Raw genomic sequence first — 14122 nt, 5'->3', positions numbered from 1 at the left:
ACATATCCATCTTGATAAACTAAAAGCGAAGAAGCTGAGGGATGAAAAATTTTTCTTATAATTGTGAAAAGAAGAGACAAAAATTGCACATGTAGTAATTGGCATATAACAAAGCATCTACGGCCCATGAGAAATTTTTCAATTAAATGAAATCTAAAGTAGACATAAAAGGTATACAGCTTCATAAATTCTGTGTGATGTTCAATATATATGGCAATATATTTTTAATTTATTCTTCTCTTATATAATACATCCTCATGTCAGTCCCCCTGCTTTCCCTTCTTCCAGCCCCTCTCCCTCCTCCACCAGACCCACAGCACCTTTATTTCTCTTCAGAAGAGAGCAGGCTATCCCGGAATACCCACGAACACAGCATAACAAGATGCAATACGACCAGGCATAAACTCTCACATCAAGAGTGAATGGGGAGGCCACCCAGTAGAAGGAAAAGGATCCCAAGAGCAGGCAAAAGAGTCAGAGACATCCCCATTCTAACTGTTAGGAGTCTAACGAAAACACCAAGCTAAGCAACCACAGTATGTATGCAGAGACCCTAGAACAGACAGACCCATGTAAGCTTCATGGATACCTCTTCAGTTTCTGTGAGCCCCCATGAGCTCTGTATAGTTGATTTTGTGAGCCATGTTCTCCTGGTGTCCTCTACTCCTCTGGCTACTACAATCCTTCTTCACCCTTCTCTGTGGGATTTCCTAAGCTCTGCCTAATGTTTTGAATGTGCTCTCTGTGTCTAATCCCATAAGCTTCTGAAGAAAGCCTCTCTAATGAGAGTGGTATGCACCGATTTTTCAAGTATAGCAGAATATCATTAGGAATTGTTTCATTGAGTGGTTTTTCTTTTAAGTCCTTTTTGGTTCTATCATAGTTCTCAGAGCCATCCAGTTTCTGGATTCTAGCCATCCAGGCAGTGTGAAGCATCAGCCCCCTCTCATGGCTTGGGCCTCAAGTTAGAGAGTCATGGGTTGGTGCATCTCTGAAGCACCATTGCCCCAGTGTATCTTGCAGGCAGGACAGGTTGTAGGTCATAGGTTTTGTGTCTGGGTTGGAGTCCCATTGCTACCCCTGGGATCCTAGCCAGGTTACAGAAGATGGACAGTTCAGGCTCTATACCTTCAGATACTAGAAACTCTCACTAGAGTCACCCTCAGAGTTCCAGAAGGTTTCCACTGCCCTAGGTTTCAGTGTTTCCCCCTAAATGCCCACCTATTCTGATTGTCTCTCCCTATACTATCAAGTTGAATTTATCTATCTCCTTAAGAAATTATGAATTCTTTATAACCAAAACATTCAAATTTCTTTCTTCTTGCTTTATATGATACATAACACTTCTCAATAATCAATCATTGATGCAATAGCATCTATCATACAAACCTAAAGGGGACTTTGCTGGCCTTCAAATGTCATAGATATGGATCTGGTCCTTCCTCACTCATTGGGTGTTTCAGTGACTTGAACTCCTAATAAGGGTCTGTTTCATTCATTTTAATGGCAAATCTTGCCCAACCATTGGTCTTAGACATTCATGTCTGCTCTGTAGTTTTTGAAATAAGAAACAATCACATGTGTGCCAGGGTCAGCTCACAGCTGCTCACAAAGCCAGCTGTGTGGGTTCTCTGTACCCCAGCTCAGCGACAGCAGATCGTTACCTTGACAGCGGCCATGGTGGGAATATTTATACAAGGAAAACCATCAAGCACAGCAAATCAGGGATTTTTCTTTTTTCAATTTGGAAAGTTATTTAAAACATTTACCAATAGTCCACTTGAAATAACACAAGATCAGCTGTAATGCTAATATAAATTCAAATGTAATGCCAAACACGGTTTTAATTAAACAATGATTGTGTTCTCTTTGGGGTAAATTTTGTTTTGAATGAAAACTTATCCTAACAATTTGGTTCGAGTTTAGACACAAGAAGAAGTGTCTGCCACTTCTTTAAGCCTATTCAAGCCACACACAGAGTGAAGGCATGTTACATTTCTTGAAACATTTCAGAATAGCCCGGAATTAACTCAAAACTGCTTGGGCTAGTATTGTTTAAAATGTGTAGTTTGAATTTTTTCTTATTTATAGAGTCAGGATATGCTACTAATATACGACTTAAAACCTGATGGTTTTATTGAGCCTCGTTACCTCTGGCGTTTTTCCCTCTGTTAATCTCACTCATCTCTGACTTCCTACATAGTAACTGGAAAAGACATTAAGAGTGACATGTTTATGTGTGTTGACACAGTTGATCAATCCATCTGACTGCGGGGAATGCTGACTAAGGTATACTAGGTAAATAACCTGAAGGCCAGTAATGGGAGCGGGACAGGACTGAAAAACAGGGCTTTGATTTTTATAATCATAAATGGCCCCTGGATCATAAACAGATGTAGCAGGAATCTGGGGTTAATCATGTGAGTATAGCTCTTAGCACCTCCCATACCTCATTCTACTAGCAAAAGTATTATGGAACTGTGCTTTGCAAATATTGGGTGCCACTGAGAAAGAAATAAGTGCACAAACAAAGAAAAAAGAAAGAAAACAAAGAAGTGTGTGTGTGTAGAGAGAGAGAGAGAGAGAGGGGGAGGGGGAGAGGGAGGGGGAGAGAGAGAAGGAGAAAGGAAGGGAATTAATTCTAATTCCCAATAATCACTAAGTGGACTGGAGGGCAGCTGAGAGGATATGAGCTATCACAAGGAATCCAGGCTTCATTCTTAGGACCCACAAGATGTTTCACAACCATCTGAAACTCCTCCGGGATCCTCTTCTGACCTCTGCGGGAACCAGACATGCCCTTGGTGTATAAACACACATGCGTGCAAAACACTCATACACATAAAATACATGTCTATCTCAAATAATCTACAATCATATCTATCTAAGAGTTTTTAACAGTAGGAACTAAGGAGTGTGGTGACCATACCATACCGCTCTATTCTAAGCCACTCACGATGCATTTTGTTGTTGACGGGATTCCCACGAGAATTATGAGTTATGTTACTGTACCTCCAACTGCATTTTGTTAATCAGGGTCTCCTGTAGAGGGTAAGTGACATGGTCCAAGTCATCTGGCTGGACATAATTAGTCTCAGAGCTGGATTTCAACTTCAGGTAGTCTAACTGGCATTCATGCTCCTACCCAAAACAGCGATTACTGAATCTGAAGAACTCAAATAAAATCCTGGTCTTTTGTGGCCCTGCTTCTTTGCATACCACCTTTTCATTCTCTTCAAATGACGCAATAGAACGAAAGAAGTATAAGGATATATGCAGTACTCAGAGGTACCCTGTGCGTGTTATGACTCTAATAGCAAAAAAACAGTATTTATTGCTATTGTTCCTGTTATTGTTGTGATTATGATTATGATTATTAGGGCTAAAACTACAAATGGAAGTAAAATAGCATGGCTCTACTTTTTGAGTAAAAGTGCAACTTCAATAATATCAAATCGTTTAAGAGCTCATGTTCGGAATGCTCGTTTATTAAGTGTTTAATCTAGCCAACCTAACTTGGTAACAGACTTTATCTGACAAAGAGTTGCTTGGGCTCCCTGCGTAGATCAAGGTTCAGCGAGGAGCAGATGCTGAGACCTCTCGCAGCTATAAACTTCCAGCAGGTGTGTGGCTTGCTGCTTCACTGGGTTTTAACACAGATTTTACGTCTCAGCTTATGTAAGAGGACGCTCATTAGCTCTGTTCTGCTCACCGAATGAATATAGAGCTACTCATCCACGGAGTCACATCTGTTTGTAAATAAGTGAGCTGTTCGAACAGCCTCATGCATATTGATAAAACAGTGACCCCTACAAAGGCCTGCCCTCGGACCCTCACATGACAGGGGACCACTGGGCAGCCAGTACAGGCTTCAACTGTCCAAGGGAAAGTATTATGAGGCAAACGAATGGCCCCAGAAATTTCGTGTGAGCCACATCAACTAACATTTTGAAAAATAACTAAATTTTTAATTATTAAAGTACAGAATATAGTAAACAAATCTACAACCTTAGAAAGTCCTATTACAGCTAAACGGCAGCAAAGTTAAGAAGCCAAGAAGGCCTTAAAGCTAAGAAAGGCACATGAATAGATTATTACATAATTCTGGTTCACTTTTCCTATCCCGATCAAATGTCACATTCAGGCTTACCTAAAAAGGGAAGCTTTTTTTTTTTTTTAATTTTAAGCTGTTTTGAAATATGCTATGCAGAAGCAGGCATCATGTTCTGATTCATACTATCTGTATTATTCTGCCCTAAACTTTTATCATTTTATTCTAGTAAGCACCATGTCCCCTAAGACTCATAACATTTCTGTTCCAGATCATAACTGTATATTATTGTCATATGTCATCTTTTTCCATCCAACATAACATAGTATATCTACTACAGTAGCATGACCTATGGAAGTATTGGTAGAATATTGCATGGACTGTAGATTGCAGATTTGGGGGACTTTAGAGTGTTTCTATAGACATTACATGGTATCTGGGGATAGGGTCTATATGAAAGCAAATTCTTTTATATATATATATATATATTAGTTGTACTACACCTATATTCCAACAGTGACTTCTCAAGCAGAATAGATGTGATATTTTCATACTTTCGGTGGTATGCTGACCCTCAAAACGTGTTAAATTTGTCATTTAATAATAGGAATGTTTCCTCCCTGTGTACCCGCTCCTCTTTCCCACCTGATTCTCTGAATGGATCATGGATATATATTTCCTCTAGCCGTGCCTCTCTTTATGGCTAGCTGCCTCACCCGTTTCCTCTGAACTCTTGCACTGCCCCACAATGTCTTGCCCCTCCTTGTATCCCCAGTGTACATAAAATTAATCACACCCGCCTTATAGGAGAAGAGTGTTTACTTCAAATCAAGTCAGTGAGTGAAACCACCCAAGCCATCAAATGTCTATCGCAGTCTCACGGAACTTAAGCAAACGTGGAAGTTGGAAATCTATTGTTCATTTGTCTATGTGTCAGGACAATGAGTAATAATTATTCTCTTCAGTCTGGTACTAGAAAAGCAAAAGTGGGAATGAACAAGAACCATTAAGAATGATTCTCCAAGGAAAACTGAGAGCGTTGGTGGGACTTGGTGGAGGACTTCCTATAAACGACCTACAGTTGAACTCTGCCTTGCTAGGTCAGTTGAGGATGGAACTAAGAGATTTCTCCCAGACACTTCATGAGAAAGGCAGAGGAACCATTACAGTGCATAAGGAGGAACAGAGAGGGAAGGAAGATGTTGTGTTGTGCTTTAGGAAGGATTGCTGAAGCACATGCCTGGAATCCCAGGACATGGGCAAATGAGACAGGAGATCAGGCCATTGGGAGGTCAGCCCATGCTTCCTTTCACTGTGCAGTACAGGAAAAGTTGTTGTGTTCTTTAAACCTCTCACTCCTAATACTATTTTTTAAAACAATTTATGCAAACAAATTATGTAGCTTTCTTACAAATAACTTTCGGTGAAGCTTGATTTTTTTTTCAACTATGCCTGCATGAAAGACTGAAAGAGATGGACATGAATTTTAGTCAGGTTTGAACTTGCTAACCAGGGCACAAAGATACATGGAAGGTAACGTGGGAAGACAAGCTCGTTTCTTTTAAAGACACAGCTGTCCACACCGTCAGAGCACTCCTCCGCACAGGGAAGAACCAACAGATGAAGCTTCACACGTCTCTTCCTATGCACTTACTTCTCTTTACATAAGCCCATGGTGAGATTTCTAGAAACACACTGCCAGTGCCTTCTTCAAGCACATGGAGAACAACGCGATTTTGTATCTGATAATCCTTTCCCTTGAACTCGATGGTTTGAAATGGATTCTGAAAGCTAATTCCTAGCCTAACCTGGTTTCAACCTGACCTCTAAATAGTAATATATTCTTTTCCAAAAGCAAACATTTATCTTTAACTAAAGTATTTGCAGTAATATGTCCAGTGCAGACTCCTAGGACCCAGATTCTGAAGCAATATTTTGTATTTAGGTGTGTTCTCATTGTTTCGAAGATTTGTTTTACGTGTGTGTGTGTGTGTGTGTGTGTGTGTGTGTGTGTGTGTGTGGTATGTTGTAAGAGTGTATGCGTGTATGCACATATGCATATTGATATGGTTGTACACATATCAGTGCAGTGGCTGAAGTCAGAATAGGGTCACAGATCCCCAGGAACTAAAGTTCCAAGCCGTCGTTGTGAACTACTAATGTAGGTGCTTGGAATTGAACTTAGATCCTTGGATGAACAGCAAGCACTCCTAACTGCTGAGCCTTCTCTACAGGCCTGGGTGATATTCGTTTTGATCGTGGTTTATTTTAAGAATATGTAAATCATTTCCAAGAAAAATGCACAGCAAACTTAGATGCTCCTTTCTGTCCTGGGATCCAGCTCTTCATCCCTAGGGACCTCACTTCTGCATGAGTCCTCATCATGACCATCAGAGGGACGTAGGCTCTTCTTTCCCGTCAGTGTATAACGTCATTTCTCACCTCTTCTGTTCCACAGTCACCTCAGACGATGCCCCTTCTGTGGATTTTGGCTTTCGGGGAGTTGATATTGAAGAAAAAGGATTCTACACAGAGAATTTCCATTCAACGGCATGGGTTTTCCGAGGTGATGATGGGAATCCCGAAGACAGCCCCAGGTGTCTTAGTAAAAAGCCAAGACCAGTAGCTGGTAAGGATTTCAGAATTACAGCAAGGCAGAAATATCTTAGCAAACTCTTAACTAGACCCCTGGACACTAAAGAATATGGGTAGTTGGCGTGTGCTAAAGAATCTGAAATTACTAAAATAATTTCTTATCATTTTAAGACCTATTCCTTAAAATGTGATACTAAGGATTAATATATCAGTGTGGATGGGGGAAATCTCACAGGGCCCCCACCCCTCGATGGAGAACTACAAGTAATTAATAGCTGCTGAGAGAGGAAGAATTAGTCTTCTGTAGGGACAAACCCCCCGATAGATAATACAAGTCCAAATAGTTAGACCTATACACATATACATAAGAACAACATTAAATGAATGGATCCAGCAGATTTCATTTATAAATTCATATGTGTAATATATGTTAAAGAATAAGATGCCATGAATTTGAGAGGGAGTAAGGGGGATGGGGGAAAGTTGACTGGAGGAGAGGGGAAATTGTGTAAATATATACTGATATAAAATTCTCAAAAAATAAAATAAAAAGAACTGTTCCTTCAGAATAGTAGCTCCAGATTTGGAATATAAACTAGTGTAAGCTGGGCACAATAGTACATACCTGAAACCCTGAACACAGAAAATGGAAGCAGGGTTGAGAAACAACTCAGTGTAGTTCCCCTCCTACAGAGCTCTGGAGTTAGGCTCTGGAGTTATTGAGAGATCAAGAGGAGGACATAGACATTAGGAGAAGTGGGCAGCAGGCAAATGAATGATTTTTTACAAAAATATTTTAATAACCTAATAATATTTCAAAGATATTATAATGCTAAGTTACAGGTGTCGCAATGTATTTTCTAAAATTAAATTTTAATTCTTATCAAACAAAACCCAATCTTTAATTTCCTAAAAAGTTCTGAGCTGGAAAAGAGGCAAAGGTACCTCCCCAGGACAACACTGTGTGTAGGGTATTTCAATATGAGAGTTTCGTCATATTTATGGAAATATTTGCCCTTCATTTGGATTTTTACAGCCAATAATATGATGCAAGGGAAGTGCTGTGTAGAGGGATAAATTACTCGACGATGCACCCGCAGTCTGTGAAACAACAATGACATTCATTTGTGGCTTGTCAGCAGCTGTGTGGCACTTATAGATTATTCAGTAGACAGAGCCATGGGAAAGGGGGGCTATAAATCTTAAAATATGAGAAAATTGTCTTCAGAAGGGGAAAGGAACCCGTTACAGACACATTGGCCGTGTCCTCCAACAGGAGAATTCTACAGTTGAGCTCACCATTTCAAGACTTTATTGAAATGTTTATTCTTCCATACATGTTGTTGACAGTCAAATTGCTTGACTGAAAAACCAAAACCACAGAAACATGACCTGGAAAGCAACAGCTATTTAACAGTTTCATGGAATCATAAAAAAAAAAAGCAAATATGATTTGATTTGAATCAACCTAGAAAAATCTCTCATTAAGAAAGTATTTGTTGGGTAAATCAATCTGTCAAAAGCACAAGATAGTATCAAGAGAGTAACCTAGAGGGAACAAGAAACCTTGAAAAGTAGAGACGTTAGAAAATTATTGTTACAGCAGTCAGAAATGGATTTCTGCTTTTCATTTTTTTTTCCTGATTAGCTACCAGTCTATCTCAGAGTGTTGAAATATTAATTCCTAAGTCCTTGAATTCCCCAGTTCTGCCTCTTAAATTAGGAGATTCAATAAGACATTGTCCAATCACATGTGCCATGAGAGAATTGTTTTAATGAGAAACAACCTTTCCCAGAGACACAGAGCATTAAAGAAAACAGAACTTTAGCGCTGGGACCCACGGAATACCTTCTCAGCAATGTTACTATGCTTTTCCTGGTAACAGGAGAACATGTTTTCTTCAGACATTTTACAAAAGCAAACATCTCTTCCAGAATCCACATGAAACACTGTATCATTCCATCCCTCCCAAACAATGCCAGCTTGGGCAACAAGTGTCCAGCACTCACACTTCAAGAGGATACAATGCTTTTCTGTCTTTTTGTAATGTAATCCTATCACACAAGAACATGCCTAGGAGTAAACCAGTACACAGCAAATATTTGTAAACGAATGACTCCTGCTTTGGACCGAAGGGCACCTGTGTATAAGAAGAAAGGACTCCTAGTTAATATCAGATGCTTGCCTTCCATATCCGACCACACAGGACATCACAGCTGAGCACACCTAAGCAGAATGCTTTGCCTTCTGCCACATTTGTTAACTCTCACATGTAACGATTCATCCCAGAATATCTGAACGAAAAATTAAGTAAATCATCTTACAAGCTCTGCAAAGTAATAGAAATTTATAATAATAATAATATTTTTACAAATGTGATGGGCACCTTCATCTAAGAGCATCCGTCAGCGATGATTACAAAGAAATTCCACATTCCTCACCACCTTCGGGAACCTCGTTATCCAACACCTCAAAGTCTCGGGATTTTTCTTTTAACTTCCTACATGCTTTGAATTCTGCCCATATTTTGTCTACACATAGGTATCTGAAAATACCTTTAAATGTAGGCTTTAAGCTAAGGCCACCTACAAAAAAGAAACCTCTTTGCACTTCAACCTGGAGATGTAGTTACAATCTAAGAAGTAAAAAGTAACATCTGCATACTTAAAAGATGCAGCAGGTTAAAAGAAGGAGCAAAATAGAGTACCCAGAAATTCTAATGCTTTCCTCCTGTCTATGAAAGGGCATCCTATTAAATTTCTGCTGGAAGATGTTAGGTTACGCTATTCTTTTTAATAGCTGGTATTCTTTTCTTATAATTGCCTAGCATTTTCACAAATACCTCAGAGTCGATCTAGCATTAAGAACCTACTCCTGAAATTCAGACAAGTTTCCAATTATACTTTATTATTACTTACTCTTTACAAGTCTTCGAAGCCCGGTGCTAATGTCATTCACAATCTGGAACCATACCTTTTCCTCATTTCTGAGGAACAATAACCCCAAGCAGTTGTTCTGGGCAGAGAAGATTGTAATCTGTGAGGCACAATTTGGAATTCAGCCTTGGAGAATTCTCTTGGAGAATTTTGGTCAAAGTGCATTGAGGTAGAGAAAAGTCAAGAGGGTTGATGGATAGGTTGGTGTCATGAATAAACTAAACTGATTAACAAGCAGAACTTGTGAGGAACACACACGCACATACACAGGCACATACACACACACACACGAGAATGATATAGAAAAGATGATGTAAAAGTAGCAGAAAAAAATTACAGGATGAAAAGTGGATTGATAACTGGACTACAGTAAGTAAAGCTAGTTAGATGACTCAAAAAACTCATGAACTCTTACTGTGAGGTTCTTAGGATTCTTCATTGACAGCACAGCCAAACATACTAGTTCCAACCTCTTCAAAACTCATTGTTCTTGTATTTATTTATTTATTTTTAGTAAGCCAAGTCTTTTCCTCCTCTTGGCTTCTTGTAAAACATCACTTAATGGACTGTGTTTACATTTGTTCATGAACAGTGTTGTAATGAGTTCTCTTACTTACAAACCTAAGCACCTTAGGCTTGCTTTTTGGGTAGCTATGACGGAGTGGCCCAGTGTGAATCCTACAGTGCTGCACTCCTTAACTGTAGTAAGCTTTATATTCTAGACACAAATATTTAACCTCTCTGCTCTCTGCATGCCAATATTCTCTTCTCTAAAAATATGTTAACAATCATCATCTGTTGTGGAAATTAAATTAGACTACACTGTTTGAAAATGTTACAGCAAAGCCCAAAATTTTGTGTAATTAATATATTCTATTACTTAGTATTGCTTGGAACATATGTATTAAGCCTGACGTGCAGTCAAAAGGCAAACACGCTACTTGCACAGCACTGCAATGGTGCTTCATATGGAATGTCAACTCAGAGCAATGCTTTCTTTGCTCCCCTTGCAGTTCGTGAGCGGACTGTGAGACTATTCAAAGGAACCGGAGATTATCCCTGGGGATTCCGGATTCAGTTCTCCAAACCAATCGTGGTAACCGAAGTGGATACCAGTGAGTGCTCTCATAAAAAAGTTTAATTCATACCCAAACAGCCCTCTCAATCCTATCGAAATGTGCCAAATAACCTGTACTCTTGTAAAGTGCGTACGTGCAATAGAAGCATCTTTTGAGACTGCTTAGCGAGCAACACTGAGAAGTTCTCAGACCATGACCATGTATAGGTTTAAATTCCAGGCTTTCTGTATGAATGCACTCCTCTGATAAACACAGAGTTGCTGTTTGTCAATATACAAAGGCCTATGGGAGTTCTAGTTCCATTGTGCCTCTTTGGGTGTTCTTTTAAAATGTTATTGCTAATTAAAGTATTACATCACCCCATTCCCCATTCCTCCTTTCAATTCCTCCATACATTACCCCAGTGCGCTTGCGCTCTCTCTCTCTCTCTCTCTCTCTCTCTCTTTCTCTCTCTCTCTCTCTCTCTCTCTCTCATATTGCTTTAAATAATATTGCTACAAATGTTATTAAGTATAGAAACATGACATGCTGATTCCATTCTGTGTTGTTTTTATACCTATGTTTTTACCACTGGACACTTAGTATTGGATATGAAATTAAAGGGATCTGTCTTGTCTTGGTTAGGGTTTTACTTCTGTGAATAGACACCGTGACCAATACAAGTCTTATAAAGGACAACATTTAATTGGGCTGACTTACAGGTTCAGAGATTCAGTCCATTATCATCAAGATGGGAGCATGGCAGCATCTATGTAGGCATGGTGCAGGAGGAGCTGAGAGTTCTTCATCTGAAGGCTATTAGTAGAAGACTGACTTCCAGGCAGCTAGGGTGAGGGTCTTAAGACCACACCCACAGTGACACACCTACTCCAACAAGACAGCAACTCTTAATAGTGTCATTCCCTAGGCCAAGCATATAGAAACCATCACATTCCACTTCCTGGTCCCCACAGGCTTGTCCAAACATATGAGTCTATGGGGGCCATACCTAAACATAGCATAATGCAAAAATACATTTAGTTCAACTTCAAAAGTCCCCATAGTCTATAGCAGTCTCAACAATGGTAAAAGTCTGACATTCAAAGTCTCTTCTGAGATTCATCCAATCACTTAATTGTAATTCCCTAAGCAAGACAGGAAGCCAGCTGGGCAAACTCCAAATTCTTCATCTCCATGTTTGATGTCTTCAGATCTCTATTCTTTTTTTTTTTTTTCATCTCTGATGACTGCAACAAACTGTATTCTCCTGGACTGTTTCCACTCCCTGTTAGCAGCTTTCCTCAGCAGATAATTCAGTTCTGATACCTCAAACATCTTGAGGTCTCTAAGGCAACGTCAATGTTACAGCTTCTTGATTCAATGTCTGGAATCCACACATGATTTTCTGAGCTCCTCCAAAGGGCTGGTGTCACTTCAGCTCTGACCTCTGTAGCACTCGAAGCTCAGGATGATCCACTCCACTGCCACTTCAGTCCTGGGTCATCAACTACAACTGAGGCTGCACCTTCACCAATGGCCTTCCATGGCCTCTCACAGTGCCCAGCCTCAGCTGCTCTTCATGACCCCTTCTTGCCTTCAAAACCAGTACCACCTGGGTGACTCTTACACATTACCAAGTCCAGCTGCAGCACGAGGTACAACCTTAGCTATCTGTGGAACACAGCTTCTTTGTGCTCTCAGAAAATAACTTCCCAGAAGATTTTTACCTCAATGATGCTGGTCTCCTTAATCACTGCTAATTTCTTAGCTCCAGCTGACCAGCATCAATTGTCCCGGTCGTCTCCTTCTAATCCTGAGGCACATGGCTGAGTTCTACCGCTTACTGGAGCTGAAACATGGCCCTGATGTTCTATTACATTATTCCCAGCATCCTCATTCAACTCCTTCATTCCTAAGCTTGGCTGTCCTAGAACTTTCTCTATAGATTGACCTTGAACTCAGAGATCTACATGCCTGTCTCCTGTGATTAAAAATGTGTAACACCATGCGTGGATTTAAGCTTTTTCTTTACCTAGAACTTGCTCTGTCTCAAGCTGGCCTATCGCAGCAATACTAACTTCTGTCTTAGGGTTTTAGTGCTGTGAACAGACACATAAAGGACAACATTTAATTGGACGGATTTGCAGTTCATCATCCTCAAGATGGGAGGAGGATAGAATGTAAGCAGTTATGGTGCAGGAGGAGCTGAAAGTTCTACATTTCATCTGAAGGCTGCTAGTGGAACACTGACTTCCAGGCAGCTAGGGGGATGGTCTGAAGTCCATGCCCACAGTGACTCGATAAGGCCACACCTCCTAATAATGCCACTCACTGGGCCAAGCACATAGAATCCATCACAGGCTCATTTCTGGGGAAAACTAATTCAGTTTCTAAACAGTCATTAATTGCCTATATCTCTTCATCTGTGATACTTCTCCCATACATATTGTGATATCTACTGGTTTGGGAATTGTTCAGATCTTACCGAGGCAGCCATATTGTCATAGCTTGCTTGTCATATCTAGAAGACACACTCTATCCACAGACTTCCAGATAACTGGTTCTTATAATCTTTCCAACCCTTCTTCAATGTCTCCTGAGCCTTGCGTATAGGAGTTCTGTTATAGATGCATCATTTCACGCCTGTGAAGTATCCTTATTTTAAACCTAAGGGGTGCAAAGAATCTGGACATGTAGTTCATTAATGTTCATCGGTAGTTTAGAAAAGCTAATTTAAATGTCTTATAATTTCAGATTAGGAATTGACTGATTTGAATTTATATATCAAAACTATGTTGTATTTCAGAAAATCATTGTGGAGAACTCTTTTAAGCAAAGTATATAATATTTATATATTTTTCTGGTATTATTGTTCCCATTTTTTTTTAAAAAATAGCTATATTAGGATCAAAGTCAGTGGGAAACTTACCAACTGAGGTTTTATGCCCATAAATACCAGGATTCAAGAGTCTTAAATTTCAAGCTGTGGAAGCAGAGTTTCGTCACTACAATATAGTTCACTGAGACACAAACAAATACCTGACTCAGAGTGGTTTAAACAGCAGAGCAGATGGGCTGACTCTCAAAGCCAAAGGTTCTGAGTTAGTACAGCTGTTGGGTTTGCTTCAGTGACGTAGTCATTTCATCAGAACCATGACTTGTTTCATTTTTTTCTTCATTGTCGTCCCATGCTTCTGCTTGGCCCTAAATAGTCTCAGCAGCTCTGGCTTTCCTATCCCCGACTACACAGTCAGAGAGAGAAAACAAGCTTGCAACCTCAAATCGCCTCTTGGAGACTACACTAAAGTGGCTCAGTCAGGTCGAATGAGATGGTGGGACTGAATTGTCAGAAAGCTAAGCCTGCCTTGGATCATAGCAAACAGGAAGAGATGGTCTTGTGAACTGCAAGCCCCAGTTCAAGACATACTGACCACAGTGATACCCAACACCCAGTGAGTTGTCAGTAACAATCGCACAAATT

General features: G+C 40.0%; 1 protein-coding gene across 1 annotated transcript in view; it reads left to right on the top strand.

Annotated features, from left to right (window-relative positions):
* LOC116898587 overlaps window positions 1–14122 on the top strand; it is a 116881-nt gene that overhangs the window by 20565 nt on the left and 82194 nt on the right. Inside the window, exons 4-5 of the mRNA XM_032899784.1 lie at window positions 6510–6680; window positions 10597–10698. Coding sequence (XP_032755675.1) covers window positions 6510–6680; window positions 10597–10698 — 273 coding nt within the window. The remainder of the gene's footprint in view (window positions 1–6509; window positions 6681–10596; window positions 10699–14122) is intronic.

This window comes from Rattus rattus, chromosome 4 (assembly GCF_011064425.1).
Source record: "Rattus rattus isolate New Zealand chromosome 4, Rrattus_CSIRO_v1, whole genome shotgun sequence".
In the NCBI taxonomy this organism is placed as follows: Eukaryota; Metazoa; Chordata; class Mammalia; order Rodentia; family Muridae; genus Rattus; species Rattus rattus.
Note: the sequence above shows the minus strand (reverse complement) of the source record. Positions and strands in the feature narration are given on the sequence as shown.